This window comes from Motacilla alba, chromosome Z (assembly GCF_015832195.1).
Source record: "Motacilla alba alba isolate MOTALB_02 chromosome Z, Motacilla_alba_V1.0_pri, whole genome shotgun sequence".
Classification (NCBI taxonomy): Eukaryota; Metazoa; Chordata; class Aves; order Passeriformes; family Motacillidae; genus Motacilla; species Motacilla alba.
In genome coordinates this window covers 64,085,905-64,102,035 of record NC_052046.1, presented here as the reverse complement: position 1 = coordinate 64,102,035, position 16,131 = coordinate 64,085,905, and the positions used below count along the sequence as shown (strand labels likewise).

At 37.0% G+C, this 16,131-nt stretch overlaps 1 protein-coding gene across 1 annotated transcript in view; it reads right to left on the bottom strand.

Annotated features, from left to right (window-relative positions):
* Nucleotides 1–484: 484 nt before the first annotated feature.
* The window catches only part of LOC119696070 (coiled-coil domain-containing protein 171-like), a 28,381-nt gene continuing 12,734 nt past the window's right edge, over nt 485–16,131 (bottom strand). Inside the window, exons 5-15 of the mRNA XM_038125587.1 lie at nt 15,795–15,935; nt 13,232–13,356; nt 11,685–11,814; nt 8,881–9,048; nt 7,048–7,236; nt 5,346–5,850; nt 4,471–4,587; nt 3,411–3,637; nt 2,592–2,771; nt 1,180–1,353; nt 485–625 (exon numbers count right to left, since the gene is read on the bottom strand). Of these exons, the coding sequence (XP_037981515.1) occupies nt 485–625; nt 1,180–1,353; nt 2,592–2,771; nt 3,411–3,637; nt 4,471–4,587; nt 5,346–5,850; nt 7,048–7,236; nt 8,881–9,048; nt 11,685–11,814; nt 13,232–13,356; nt 15,795–15,935 (2,097 nt within the window). The remainder of the gene's footprint in view (nt 626–1,179; nt 1,354–2,591; nt 2,772–3,410; nt 3,638–4,470; nt 4,588–5,345; nt 5,851–7,047; nt 7,237–8,880; nt 9,049–11,684; nt 11,815–13,231; nt 13,357–15,794; nt 15,936–16,131) is intronic.

Genomic DNA, 16,131 nt, shown 5'->3' with positions numbered 1-16,131 from the left:
ATCAGCAGGGAGATCTATCTTGTACCACAGGAAAGGCTAGGTCCAAAATGGGTTTCAGTCTCTTTGGCAGCAAAGACCTGTCCCCTAGCTGATGCTGCAGTATTTACTATAAATAAATTGTATTTGTCTATAAAAAGATGGTGTGGAAACACAGAGAACATACAAAAATTTCTTAAATAAACAGAACTTTAAGGATCTGCCAAAGAGATGTTGTCAGGTCAGTAAGATAGCACATGTATTTTGTTTGCCAGTTATTTCAGCACCCAGAATTTGGAGCACTATTATAGGATAACTGCATAAAATGTATGACCTAGTATTTTGAACTAACACTTGTTTTTAGAAGACTATCCCTGAATTTAAAAATAAAAGAGACAGATGGACTTTTCTCTCCTAACCTTACACTGTCCAGGGCTAAAGCTCTGCCCATGGAAGTAGGAATTTAAAAGTTTGTTCATTTTAAGTGACATCCCCCAGGCCCCAGGGCTCACTTTACTTCCTGTTTGAGGGCAAGTTCTGCCTCCTTGAGAGTTTTCCACAGCTGCTGCTGGTCTTGCTCCATGTCTTTCAGGAGTCTCTTCTGGTGATCCAGAACTTGGTCTCTTCTCCTCAGCTCCTCAGGGAGGCTCTGCCAGCAGACAGAGAGCAGTTACTGTTAAGCCCAAATAAACTTCACTTTATGCCACTGGCTAGTGACCAACGTGAAAGACAAATTGATTGTGAAGTAGGTTTGGACCACTGCATGCGAAGGTTTTATGAATTTCCTAGCAAAAACATTACTGACTCAGAACCCCCCTAGTTTTTAGTGTATTTACTATGTATAAATGTGCTTTAGAAAACAAAAATGATTGTAGGCAAAAAACCCCAAAACAAACCCCCACTGAAAACTTTTTCTTAAATTGCTAAAAACCCCATAGATAGCTTAAAAAATAAAATAAAAGGAGTCTTCGAAGTGTTAATAATAAATAAAATAAAATAAAATAAAATAAAATAAAATAAAATAAAATAAAATAAAATAAAATAAAGAGTCTTTGAAGTGTTTTCTCAGTAGCCTAAAATTCCAGCAGACTGAGTAGTGTGTGTGTATCTTCTCCTGTTATTTTATTTACACAAGGACTGCACTATTTGGCTTATTTAATGACAGGTAAAACTCTGATGACTGTTCCAGAAGAATAATCTTACCATCAGAGATACATTGGAGACTTGGCTTCTGTCTGTGTCGGCAAATGAGTGTGATTCTGGAGTGCTACTCAGCTCCTGAAGCTGTCTCTGGTGTTCTTGTGAAAGCAATCTTGCCTCGTGCTCATGCTGCAAAGCATTATCTAACTCCTTGTGTATATTGTCTGTGTTGATTTTCTGGAAAGATAAGCAAGTTGTGCCTGATTCTGTAACGATATTCAGTGGCTTCCCTACCACTGAGTGAGTTCCACTTGCAAACGTATCAAATTCTAAAATAAACTCATGCTTAGGATTAGTATTGAGGGTTTTTTTGACATGAAGACATCACTGAATGATAAGGTAACAGACCAGTTAATTGCTGTGTTTTTTATAAAGAACATTCATGTAAAGTTTTAGCATTCATTATTCTTTTCTAATTAGCACCATAGGATCCAAAACTTGAATATTTAGAGGGAAAAATATGCAGATCAGCGTTCAAAATTTTAGTGGATAGCTTATTAATCCCTGTAAACACCTTGATGGACTGTTCTCGTCCAAAAACTGTTCCAGAAAGAAGAAATAATTCTTCAAGGAAAGTTGTCATCTGCATTTCAACTACAATCTAAAATGTGATCATTTTCATCTAACTGTCCAATACCACTAAGGGAATAAAGCCTGTTAAGAACAAAAGTGAAGACGATTAGATATTTTTGAGTAAAAAAAAAAGTCCATTTAATTAGCTAGGAACAGGAAGGACAATGGGTGAGACATCATCTAGCAGACATTCTCTGTTTGGAAGTGTTTAGATTGAGACACCCTGACAGCTTCTACCAACTAGGCTTCAGGTTAGGGAGCCCACAGTGTCTCAGTAAGTCAATCAGCAACAGCAAAAGACTCAGGGGAATTTTGGGCATTTGTGCTACTGAGAATATAGATAAAAGCTTTTTTTTCCCCCTGCCATAAAGTTACTTCTTCAGGGAGACAGACCCACTAAAATTTGTATTGTATTTATTATAACATCAACATCCATACAGATTTGAACTGCTCTATTTATATTTCATGAACTTCTCGTGAACATTCTTGTTGAATACCCTTATTGCCGCTGACTTTATTCTGTTGAAGTGAAACCTTCTTTTAGGATACATAAATCACATCAACATTTCCAACAAATGGGAGAACCTGGATTGCTGAAGACCAAACTCTAATTTATACAGGATACCTCCTTCTACAAATCAAAAGGAAACTCCAGTGGAAAAGGGATATTTCTAAATACATCTGTCTTCTAGTTTAGTGACATTTACAAGGCAAGGTATCTGGAAAATTCTGTTAAAAGTAAAGAAATTTTATGCTTGTTTTCCAAAAGAACACAAATCAAAAAAAGTGTAAAAAGGAGAATCTCTTTTAAGCAAGACAGCCTCCAAATCAAATGCACTTACATGCTGAAGTTCATTTAATTGGTTCTGCAGTCTCTGGGCTTTTTCAGCATCTTTTTGCATCTCATTGAAAGCCCCTTTGCATTCTGCAAGCTGCAGGTGCAGTGAGTGGGACTCTACCTCTGCTGCATGAAGCCTTCGTGAAAATTCAAATATTTCTTGATGCAAGATTGCTATGTTTCTCTGTTAGCAAACAAAAACAAGTCGATGGGCTATAAAATCTGCTATTTTAGCAATAAAATAAATCATATTTAAGACTCAAGAAAATGAAGACCAAACATAATTTTTCCCTCCATCTCTAAAAGACATACACAAGGGCAAAAGTTTGAACCTGTCACCCACCAAGGGTTACTGCAAATTCTGTTTACAAGGAAGTACTATTTTCACCTTAAGTTTACTAGAAAATATTACTAGAGAAAGAATTTATCCTTTCATTTTGGTTAAAGGGAAGAAGGCTATCTTTACTGAAAGAAAGGATGGTAAACATGAGGAAGTAGAAAAAAATAATAAAAAGCAACCTTAACATTTACACCAAGCCAAAAGCATTTTTTTTTCTTATAAGCTAATACAGATCTGATAGAACTTGAAAAAAAATCTTTTACTTGGCTACACTAAACCTCCTCCAAAAATTCTTTGCCAATAAAAGAGAAGACCTATTCACACCCTAATGTGTGACAAATCTACTTCTGAGTGTCCATATAGTGATATTTCATTGTCATGGACTCATCACCAGCCTGAAGCAAAAGAAATGCTGCTATCAAGGGAGCTTCACTTTGCTGTAAACCTTCTGTTTCCATGAAGGAGGACTGTAAATCTGCTTACTGTGCTGGGCAGTCTGTCATACAATCCAGCTTCCAGGGCCTGGGCATTTACTCTGCGGAGCCCGTGAGCCAGCCTCTGTATCAGGGAGTCCCTCTCTAGGCAAGCTCTGCACCCGTGAAGATTCTCTTCAGCTGTCTGCATCAGTACGCTCAGGCTGTCCATCAGTTTTGCAAAGCAGCTCCTGGCTGCACCGATCAGCAAGTGACTAGAAAGCCAGAGGTGTGCATCTTTAAGAAACAACAACATAAAGGAAACATCAAGCAGGTTATTAGTTCCCATTTCTTGTAATATCACATTCTTTTTCACTTATACAGGATGGAACCTGTAAATATTCCGAATCACAGAATTCCGAATCTGAAAACACTGTTCAAACTTTGCTTTTAAAGGATACAAATTTAATTTATTAAAAACAGCATGATCAAAGAAGAAAGTCCCTGAAACTGAATCTAAACACATTTGATTCAATGGCAACTTTTCTACCAATTCAGTGTTTAGGCTTCTGGAAAATGCATCACCATGTCTTTCTCCTGCTATTTCCCTTTATTCACATAAATTATCCCTCTCCTAATATCCTTTGTTCTGTGACAAAAATGTGGGGACTCTAAAACTAGAGGTTAATAAAGAACCAGGGATGGCAGCAATGCAGATGAACCAAGGGAGCCTGTATCAATTCTCACTGTAAATGAACTCCAGAAACACTCTCCAGCCTTCTGCTTCCATCGCTCTATATACTGAAGGGATAAAATATCCTATTAGCTGTTAAAGAAAATTAATCTGTTCCAACAGTACAGAGATGTGATCATTCAGAGAATGTAGAAACGGGTTATTATTTTATCCTGAAATAAAATTACCCTTCAGGGAAACAGCCCCACTAAAATTTGTATTGACCAGCTCAGAACAAAACCTCTAGTCAAAGGTGTCGAACATAAATATTCAGAAAATATCTCTGTAGAGCTACGATCCAGAATAGCTTAGATAAAATCATAAAAATGGATGTGAACACCCTGACTTATTTATTTTTAAATCCATTTCTGCTACAACAATATACAGTTAAAATTACCTTGATTGCTGAGAACACCTTCCAGTTCAGAGATGGAACTGATTATTGCAGTATAGAGGTTAGAGCTAGTCAACCACCCAACTGCTTCAATACAGTCAACTCCTTTCTCTTCATAACCTGTGAAACAGAATTGCAGCTAGCAGTATAAGTACATCACTAAGATATGGCACACTGCTGCCTCCAGATCTTTCAGAAATTAACCAAAATTAAGCATATAAACAAGAACTTAGTCAGGGAAATTTCCACTGTTTTAAGCATGCTTCCAGAATGACTAAAACAAAAAAGTAGATGAATCTTCTAATTTGGAAAACATTTTTAATACCATTTATCCTTGTAGAGGGAAGTATAAACTGGTCTGCCAACAGAAAGGGGCAAGTAGACATCATCTCTAAAGAAAATTTTGAAATCCTATGCTAAGATTTTACCTGAATCAAAAAGCAATTTTTGTGGGTTTTTAGGAAATAAATATTAAAAATTATTTAAAAAAATAAGAGGAAATACCTTTTCCAAAAAAAAAAAAAAAAAGAACATTTAGGAACATTGCAAGATATTTACTACAGAGAAGGTAAGGTAGAGAAGGTGAGGTAGCACCTAGTTCTGAAATCCATAACACAAATATCAAAAAAAAAATATCAGATAGTGTTGAGTTCATGTGCCTGATTGCAATTTTACCTGCAACACTTAACATCAGACTAGACATTTCCTCTTAGAATGAAATACATTTGTCAAGCAATATAAAAAACATAAATCCATAAATAACATTTGTCAAAATGTCATTAAATATGTCTTTGTGCCCCAGCAATAATAATAATATTGTGTTTTGTTATTCCCTAAGCATGTAATTTGATAGAACTCTTCAAGAACATTTCACTTACGTGGCACATGGTGCCTGCCTCTGGATTCTCCCACACAAACTTGAATTCCAGTGCTTCCTCTGCATCCATCCGTCCAGACGAAAAAGGTACAAGAACATCGGCCCAGAGCCTTCAGCCTGTTAGCGGCCAGAACTGCAATCACAGCTCTTCGGAACACATAAACCAGGTGCTTGGCTCTTCTCTGCCTCAGCCTGCCTTCGTCTTGGTTGCTTTCCACAATAGTAGGGAAAGCATAAAGGAGGCTGATGATCTTCTGGTTCAATAATTGGTGCTGGTTCACCTGTTCCTGGAGAACGTCTCTCTGGCAAGACGCAGCGCACAGTCGGCCGTAGAGAGAACACAGGGCCCCTGAGAGTAGTGCACAGGCTGCCAGCAGGGATGAGCGTGCCTTGAAAGCATCTAATAATGAATTTTTCATGGAATTGTTTTCCTGGGCCAGTTGCTTGCAGGTTTGTTCAAGGCCATAGAGTTTTTGCTTGTTTTTCTGTGCCGTTTCTTCACATTCCTGCCACAGAAACAAACCAAACAAAAATGGAAGAACTATTACTAGATGGTTACCTAGACAAGAACTAAAAGAAAATTTAGCTTTGCCATTCAAATGATGCATTAAAGGAGCAAAGATTGTTAGTAATAATGGTGATGAAAGTATCTCTTCTAGTAAACAATTACAGAATCAGATGTACGAAACCAAAACAATGGTAGGAGGGAAATTTACATGATCATCAACTGCAAATGGACTCCTGATTTCTGGCAACAATCCAACAACACCGTGGCAGCTCACAGAAGGTCCAATACCACCTGTCTGCCCACAATGCCAGTTTTATGAGTTGACTTAACAATAGTAATAACATCCTCCAATTTCAGAGAGAACACTGCTGTACCAAGCAGAAAGCCAGTGTAAGTGAGAGGAAAAACATAAGGAAGTCTGGAACATGAAACTAGACAGGTGAAATTTTTCAGCATGCAAAGACTTCCAGTCCTGAAATCTGCATCAAATACAGCATTATTCTGTGAAGTAAGTTGTAGTAACTCACAAATAACATGGGACATCTATTTCCTTTATTCACAACACTTTTCATTGAAACAGGTGTGAAGAAATGTGATGGTAAAGACAGTAAATGGCGGTTGTGGAATAACAGGGAACATTTTGGATTGCAAATAACTCATCTAACAAGGAGAGTTTCGCACTTTTAAGCTACTTCTCACTGTAGTGTCAGAAAAACAGAATCACCTAAGACTCTTGAAATCTACCACTGTTCTTAGGGTCAGTACATATGTAACTAAATTTATCCCCCGGTGAGACCACATTATTGTTATTCTATACAATCTCTGCAAATGATGATGCTGAAAAAGTAGCTGCTGCCCTCAGTAATTCTTAAAACAAGCAAATTTGACATTACAGCTTTAACATTCTCAGAAAAAAAAAATACTACTATCTGTAAACGAAATCAGGCTTCTCAACTGGGGCTGAAGACCAAATTCTCTTCAACAAATGCTTCATCAAAGTAATTTCTTTCTTATTTTAAGTGCTGTTAATATTAGCACAGTGATGGGTTGGTTTGTTGTTTGGCTTTGGGGTTTTTTTGTACTTTAAACATATACTAAAATTCCCAAATGACCTCAAACTGCTAAGAGGCTTAAACTATTGAAGTAATCCATTAAGTTTTTAAAGAAAAAAAATTAAAAGTTCACAGCACCATACCTGTGCTCGTGCATGAACTTCTGCAAGGATATTTGAGTAGTACTGTTCGAGATATTTCTTTTCTTTCTGCCAGCAATGTTTCTGTGCTTTTAACTGTTCAGACATTTTCTCAAAAGCATCCTCCTGGTTGTGCTGAAGGTCATTCATAGTGTCAGTCTTGTGCTTGCAAATATATTCTAGATGAGATATCTGTGTGACAAGCATTTCAGAAGAAATTATTATTTACCTTTTCACTTTAAGTTAAGCACAGACTATTTGATCATTAAATCTAAACTGTAATTTTTTTCAATATCTTTATTGAAACTAAGTAAAATCCTTTAATGGCAGATTAATTACTTGGTTCTCAAAACAAAACTGAAACATATTTTGAAACAAAGTATTTTATTTGGTTTTGGTTGTGCCATCCTTCTACCACCTTGCAGATATTTGTCACCCTCTTTGCAGGAAACCTGAGCCAGACACTTCATACCTTTTTTTAAACTATTGTATTAAATTTTAGTAAATTAGTAATCCAAGCATATCCTCTAGAATTTTGTGATGATTGCAAACAATAATTTAAAAACAGCCTTTAATTTTTTGTTTGTTTGTTTGTGGTTTTTTTTGTTTTTTCTTTTGTTGAAAAGCCAAAACATTCCAGATTATTATTAAGTTTGAAAACAATTTCAGGGAATTCTAGCATAAAGAATGTTTTCCTCACAAGTAGCTCATAAGTTTATGATGTGTTTTCAACAAACATGAAGGGATTCACTCTTTGTGATTTAACACTGCACCTCCCATGCAAGCTAAATGGAGGAGTGAACCAAGGCAACAATGGCCTCCAAATGCATACACCTGAACTGTGTTCCTACAAAATATCAGCAAGATACTTCCAGATAGATCACACCGAACTGTAGGGAAAAAAAGGTTTTTACAGCACAGTCTAAAATCCCAGAAAAGCTCCTAAGTCCATGAGAAGAGCCCTAGGGACCTCACAATCAGTCTCAATAGCAATGCATAATTAAAAAGCAAGCAGCAAGAAGACACAAGCCCTACAAACACTGCCAAAAATGTTCACCCCCTTCCCTTCCCTTTCCTCACCTACTTCAAAAGAGAAAGAAACCAGAATACAAAGTGAAACCCTAAAGAGTGGCATAGCTTAGTCTCTGGAGCCAACGGAGTTATTTTAAAAGGGGCTTTTTCCTTCCTAAAACACAAGGTTTTCTGGGAAGAAAGGCAACGCAAGCTCACTTGCAATAAAACCACTCAGAAAAGTACAGCTCCTCCTTCATATAAATACTGACATGGTTTATAATAGGTATTTCTTTTGTGTTTCTGAATAAAAATGTCATCATCCAAAGTTACAATTAAACAAAAAACCCCACGCTGGCATTCTTTCAAATACTGAAAGAATCATAAACACATAAACATCTGAATCATAAACACATAATTAAAAGGTGGTATTCCTGGAGAAAGTGTGTTTTGCCTCTGGATTATGGTAAAATAAAAGACTTGCTTTATGACTGTAAAGTGATACAGTGTAAAACGACTACGTTCAGTGAATTCCTTCATCCATAAGACAAATTTGTTATCTTTTAATTAGGTCCCTGTGGCTAGTATCAAACAGTCCTTTCAGAATATCCTGCACAGAAGGTGGAGCTGAGAGATGCACACTCCAGTCACATCTAAATGCCCCTGGCAACCAACTGAGCAGTGGACAGGCCACAATTAATGGTGCTCATTTGTAAGTGTCCAAATCCTTTTGGGGGGATGAATAGCACTCCTTTTTAATGAGACTGCAGTGGGAACAAATGTCACTGAGCTCAGCAGAGGCAGCTGGTGCCTGGGGACACTCACCCTCTCATTAGCCTTGTGGAAGTTCAAGATCAGGGCTTGAACGTTCTCATGCAAGAGTGCACAAAGCTCTGTCCAAGGTAACTCTTCCAGGGGAACATTTGTCTGTTTGGCGAGCACATGGGCGTTTGCCATGCTCTGGTATAAGTTCAGGAGGATGGACAGCTCCCTCTGGAACACAAAGAAAAATTAATTGCTGTATCTGGGCAATGTTAAAATCAAAAGAGAGGCATCATATGCGTAGGAGCAGTGCTGCGTGCAGCTGCAAACAAGCCCTCAAGTTCATTCTCACAGCTTTACAAAATTCCTCAGTTAATTTCTAATAATTGCAGCCATAATGTTACATAACATTACAGCAGAGTAAGAAAACAGATTTCACAAGATTTATCTAATTAGACACAGTATGTAAATAAAGTATGTGAGTAAATCCCAGTCCTCTGGGGCCACAGCCACGACCTGGCACAGATAAAAATATCCATGCTCTTAGTGGATGCCATTCATTCACCATGTTAATACTTTGAGGCACATTCAAAGTGTGCCCCAACACCTGCGCAGCACACACAAAGCTTTCCAGTTGGCTTGGCAGCACAACACACTCGAAATTCCTTTAAATATTTGTTTTGCATGGATTATATATGATTAAATAGATGGCCAAAATAGGCCTACAGCTCCACCAGTCAAACTCCATAAGCCATGCCTCATTTATTGACAGGGATTTTAATCAGTGGTATAATAAATTGATTCAGGTTCTAAATAAATTTTAGCAACAACAGCATGCAGTAGAAATTCAATTCTTCATACTTTTAGTACAAACAAGTGCCTTAAAAACTTTGATTAAGATACTAGAAAGCTGTTTCTCAAATGCCATAAGGACAAGGTATATAAACCACTGTATCAGTACAGTCAGAGATTGTATAAGATTATCAGACTAGAGTGGAAAGAACATATTCAGGGAGCATAAAATGGTATAAAATATGAAAAATATACTGTATAGGTCAGGAAAGTAGGAAGGAAAGAGAACACACTGACATTTTTACACAATTTGAGCATGGGTATAGCAAAGACCAACAGCAACATATTAAATGTTATCTATATGTAGTTTCTGCTACAGCCTTCTGCTTTTTCATTTGGAAAGCAAAATCAAAGCTGTCTCAATGGAGCAAACAGGATCACATATAGGCACTCCTGCTTCCCAAACAAATACAAACAGCTTTGGGGAAAATGCAAAGCCATCCAAGGCAATAAATACCTGATCTCATAAGGGAACCACTAATAGAACTCTTCCAAAAATGAATATTTTTATCACCTGCTCAGGACAGTCTTGTAGTTTGAAATTCTTTGAGTAAAGCAATTAAAACAACCAGCTCTATGAATGTGACAGTGAGACAATCCTTTTTTTTTAACCTTTTAGTAACATAGCAGTAATTTTGAGTCCACCATTAAATAGTGTTTCCATTACCAGAAATCTTGATCATGAATGGAATCATGTCCTGAATTCTTGTCATGTATAACATGTATTTTCCTAAGGAATACAAAAAGGAAAACTCCTACCACAGCAACAGCTAGCAAGCACTTTAGGTTTCTAGTAGAATCTTTTCAGCTTGTAACTGTGTTTTGTAGTTATAAATAGCAATCATTAATGCCTGTAGTTAGGGCAGACAGTTGCTTTTCTCTCTGTGGATTCCTTTTGTGCCTGATGAAACGACTTTTTCAGGCTAACTAGGCCAGCAAATGTCTTTAATACATTAATGCTTGCATGAAAGAAGCTGTTATCCTCCCAGAAAGAAAGAAGATCCTGATTTGATTTGTCTTCAGTTTATGAATCACAGATCTGCCTGGGCAGTGGACAAGGCTAAGACAAAGTGTGGAATAACTCCATCAACTGAACAAAGGACACCCACAAATCTGAAGACTCTCTGATGCAGGTCTCTGCTCCTGTCAACAGGGAACAGACCTCATGTACCTTCCATGCTCAGAGCTCTGAGGAGAAAGAGGAGAAGTTTCCAAGCCATCACCAAAATAATTTTATATTGCTAAGAGTACAAACAGAGCAAATATTACCACACAATGAAATGAGAGATTTTCTAGACATGCTAAGAACTTTCCTTTGTCCCTGCTGCTATGCAAAAAGATGACAAAATTGTTATTCAAGGTGTAGCTGGGTAAAGACAGTAGAAAGGCCCCTGGTGGTCACATAGAGGAGAAAGTTTTCAGAAAATAATCCAGTCAAATACATCCAAGGTGCCAAATCCACAGCAAAACATCAAAAACCAAAACAACAACAAAACCCCCCTATGCTTTTCTACCTGAAAGCTTGAAACAATTTTCAAGCAATTTTTACAGTCAAATACTTGCTCTAAAACCAAAAGAGTGTATGAAATTTCTACAATGGTATTGGCTAATGCAGCTTGATAAAAAAGTTGGGTAGAAAGACAGAACATTCTTCACATGAAATGATAATCCATCTCTACAAAATGCCTTAATTAGAAAAGCCAGTACATCCTACCCATACTTAAAAAACATTTTGAAATTAGCTCCTTCAAGGTGTTGGTTACATTTATTCATGTACTAAATTTTTTAAAGGTAGCATAATAACAAAAAGGGTAAGAGAATAACAGAGTTCTTCCACAGCTCAGCACAGTAAATATTTTGACAGTAGGTTTTAAAAAGCCTAAACAATGTGTGCCACATTTTTTCTTTACTGTTTTTTCCTATTTTTCCTGTACTTTTTTCTCATTTCCTATTTATTATTTACTATTGAGGCTTTTTTTTCTATTCTGTTTACTATTGAGGCTTTTTTTCCTTACTATTGAGCCTTCATGCAGGCTGAAGCTGGCTGGAGGATTCACTAATGTCCCAGAGGATTCTTCAGTTTCCTTCCTTTCCTCAACCTGGTCACTCCATCGCACACGTGAGGATAAACGCTGTCTTCGTGAACTGCAAAGTTTCCACAATAAGATACTTTAACCAAAATTACTGGTTGTCAAATGCACTGTGTTCTTTTAAAGGATCATCAATGGATATGGCAGATACCACTTTAGCACATCACATGGCTTCTGAAGCTGCTTGCCTTTCTTAATTGAATGAAGAAATTTATATCCCTCTAAGAAAGATTTTTCAAGAGGTTATCTTTTCAGTTACCAAGTCTCATGTCGTGCAATTCATAAGATTATTTGGATATGGCCTCAAAGTTCCATATAAGAAACAGAACTCTTCATCTTTTCATTAACACAACAGCTGTCTTCTGAGACCATGTCACATCTTGCATCATCAACCCTGATTTCAAGTACAGTTTTTGCTCCTAAGGTTTCCACATGCCCAACTCTACTCTGGCATGACTTTTAAAGCAGACTACCCAGAATTTTAACCTGTTTTTGTACTGTGTCAGTTAGGAAAATAGATATATGAAGAGCCTGGCATGACTAAACAGGCAGCTGATGAGGAAACTACAAGGCCAAACAACAGCATAAAGGAGACAGAAGCAGAGACAGGAATCCAAGGAAGAATTGAAAGAGATTGCCTGAGTATTTAGGTATGGTGTCAGGAAAGCCAAAAGCTTGCTTAAAATTGATGTTTGCAAAGGATGACAAAGGCTTTTCCAGCTCAAGTTTTAAGTATCTTACTAAAAACATGTCCATAATCACGAATCTGGAACGAGTTGCTCAGGCCACAAACTTCCTTTCTTGTAGGAAAACCATTTTTTTTCCTTCTCCACTACTCCTCGTGTAAGTCAATACAAACACCTGTGTATACAGACCCACATAGTTCTAGGCTGAAAGAGAGGTCACCCAAGTTCTGTTACCACAGACACAGCAGACTGTGCTGGGCAGGAAACATCCCAAGAGGTTTCCTCTGCTCTCACACATTTCAATATTTTTTAACCCTTTAAAGCTTTCTACAGCCATTCAAAAGTCGAAAACAAAGATTATCCACTATCAATGATACACAACTTTTTGACAGGACTCTCAGAGGTTAAACTGATGCACTGAAGTGGAAAATAATGTTTTCATAATAACAGAAGTGTATACAGAAAAGCCATCTTTTCTAGACCTGCTGGATATGTTTTCCTACACTCATCCCAGCCACTACTGGAGGCTGGACCTTACCACAACTATGATTTTCAACATTTTTTGGTTTGGCAAATAATCTGTAGCAGGCCAGTTATTATCTGTAACCATTCACAACACCTTTGGTTACTGATATGGACCTGTTATTAATGGACTGCAAGGTTCTGAACCTTTGCTTTGGCACATTGCACTAGATTTTCTGCTGCCCGAAAATTGCAGGGAATGTTGTACCAGTTGTACTCAAGCTGTCTACTGCCATTTTGCAATGGCTTTAAAAGGAAACTTACCCTTTTTTTCCTCTCTCATGCACATTTTCTGGCTCTCTGAAATCATTCCTTGCTAGTCCTGAAAAACCTTCTCTTGTCCCGTGTTGCTCTTCATTCAAAACATCATCAAGTTCTTGAATTCTCAACTACCAAGTGGTAAGAAAGCAGTTAAAGGAAGTTAGGAAAGACTACCTTGGTCTTTAATGCTGTTCACTGTTCTGTTCTGCTTTTTACGGGTGAACATATTCTATTAATTCTAGATGAAATTAGAAAGCATTGAACACCCGTAAGAATGTATTAATTCGTAGAGTTCAAAACAGAGAGAAATAGATCTGCTGACCAAAAGCACATTTTGTTGTTCTTTCATGGTGTTTGGATTTTCCTGTTTTCAATTATTTCTATTACTGAAATTTTCCAGGGGAATTCTGTTTTCTTAAGTAGACTTATAAAAGGGTAGGATTAACAGGAAAAGCTACACTTGCACTCAGAACAAAGCTCATGTGGAGCTTGTTCATGTACATAAACAAAGAAGAAAACCTTCCTAGTTCTTCACCCAAAAAGGTAAATCTCTAACTTCAAGGAATGTTACCCTTCCAGTTCCTTTGTATGTTGTAAAAGTAGAGAGGGAATCAAAACAACTGAATCATCACTACTTATTTAATCATCACTTCAGAAATCTAAGTGCCTGTACTTAGAGAAGGTCCTAAGAAAATAACTGACTGAAAAAGTGGCAATGCTTGTTTGCAATCCTCAGAAAACAAGAAAAACAACATGAAATTCCCTTTTGTTTTCTCATCTCAATTTTCAAAAACCCACTATGAAGGCTTTGTTAGTCAGTACAAGATCACTCACCAATCATATTACAGGTTTTTCACTTTTTTTTTTAATAAATCCTAATTGCTTTAATGGATCAAACCCGGTGTGACACAGTTTAATAATACAAGAATTTAATAGTCAAGTACACATATAACATTTTTTCATATATTCAAACTTTTCTGGTAACAGCAGATGTAATAGCTGAAATGTACTCTGAATAATTCCATTTGGAACTGCAGTCTCAGGATTCATTAATATCTCACACCTAGAGAAGTTGGATGTATGCGCTGTACCTCTGAAATTACCTAAGTGCCCATTCCAAAGATATAAGACAGAATATTTTAGCAGTTTAACTATTGTGAAACATTTCCTTTCCCCTCGCTCTTTCAATGCTACTTTGAATTCTCTAACATAAGAATGTGACATTTTATTTTAATATTGATTCTATTAACTTGATAGTTCCCTGAAAAAAAGGAGATATTTTTCTATTACCTTTTACAGTCTTGGCAATCATCGCAAAACATCTACTCAGTGTTTTCACCACAGCAAGGAAGTCTTAACAGTTTTGGAAGATTGTACCTTTGCAAGTTCATCTCCTGTTTTACTGCATACTTCTACCAAATACTTAATTCAAAGTTTACCTGCATGATTTCTGTAGTGTATTTACAATCTATATGTGCTAGTTTTGCTGCTGCAGCTTTTTCTTCTAGTTCCTTTATTTTCACTGCAGCTGCCTGAAAGTACATTTTGAAAAGATTTAAGTTCAGAAAGATGATAACATCATGCAAAGACAACTTTATTTGTTCAGTTTATTAGGTCTCCGTAAACCAACCTGTGATATCTGAACTACTTGCACTTTGGAACTGCGAAAACTCATATCAATAAATAAAGAAAAGGAAACAATTCTAGATCCAGAATATTAAAGTAATATTTTCCCTTTATTAAAGAAGTTGACCTAGGATTATGTTCTTTCTGCATTTCTTATAATCACTGATACCTATCTCTATAGAAAGGCCTGGACATTGTATTTCAATTGAAAAAATGCTTTTAGCAAAAGCAGTAACTACAGAGCTGCTAGAGTAGAAATTCACATGCAATTTTAACTACACTGTTTCCTATCAAAAACATCTTCTCCCTTTGACTGATGACTGATTTGAAAAGAACAATACACCCCAAAATGACTTCTGCCTTCAAGTGATGCAACAAAGATCAAGAACATTAATATTCAAAGTAAAGTTAGGGAAATGTTAAGTGAAAAATAAATAAATAAATAATTTAAATAATAAATACGAGCTGTTGGCAATAAATTTAAACTCTGTATAAGCTCACACCTTCACAAAAGGAAATATTTGAGAAACAGAGATCTGTGGAAGGCCTATTAAAGAGAAAGTCATGGCACAGAGCTTACCAAACCTAGTCCACAAAAGCATCAGCCAAAAGGCTTAAGCTTTGCCTCTTCCCTCCCCCTAATCTATCTGCATAACGTGCTTAAATAAAAATTTTAAAAATTCACAAATCCTGCACAAATACTCCTTCTAAACCCATATTGCTGAGTACTTTCCCAGTGACATAAACCTCTTCCCATCTGCAGTTCAAACACCAGTCTCAGGTCAGGCTTGCAGGATTCACCTTTCCTGAGAAACTGACGCTCCACATTTTGTTTATCAAACACAAGGCACTCATAGTCTAACTCAGAGGTTTCAAAAATGAAACTGCTCAGTTGTGCCAGTGCTTGCTGAGACTCCCAGCAGCAGGCAGAAAGCTTTACCTCTTTGATGAGCCTCTCCTGCCATTTATCCTTGAAATCCAGACGGTTGGCCTGGAGACTCAGCATCTTGCTGCAGCCATGGTGCTCTGCCTCCACATCATTAAGCTGCCTGGCAATGCTTTGCAAGGCAGCATTAGTTTTCTAAAGAGAAATAGGTAAATGAATAAATAAACGCATCAAGAGGTATCTTTTCTAAGATAAATAATTGCAGTAGAGAGTTCAACAGAGGAATGGAGACTGCATAAGAAGATGATGTTAGCATTTTAAAATCTAAAGACAACAGCACATGTCAACAGAAGTCTAGACCCAACAGCAGACATGCTTTTGATTCACCACC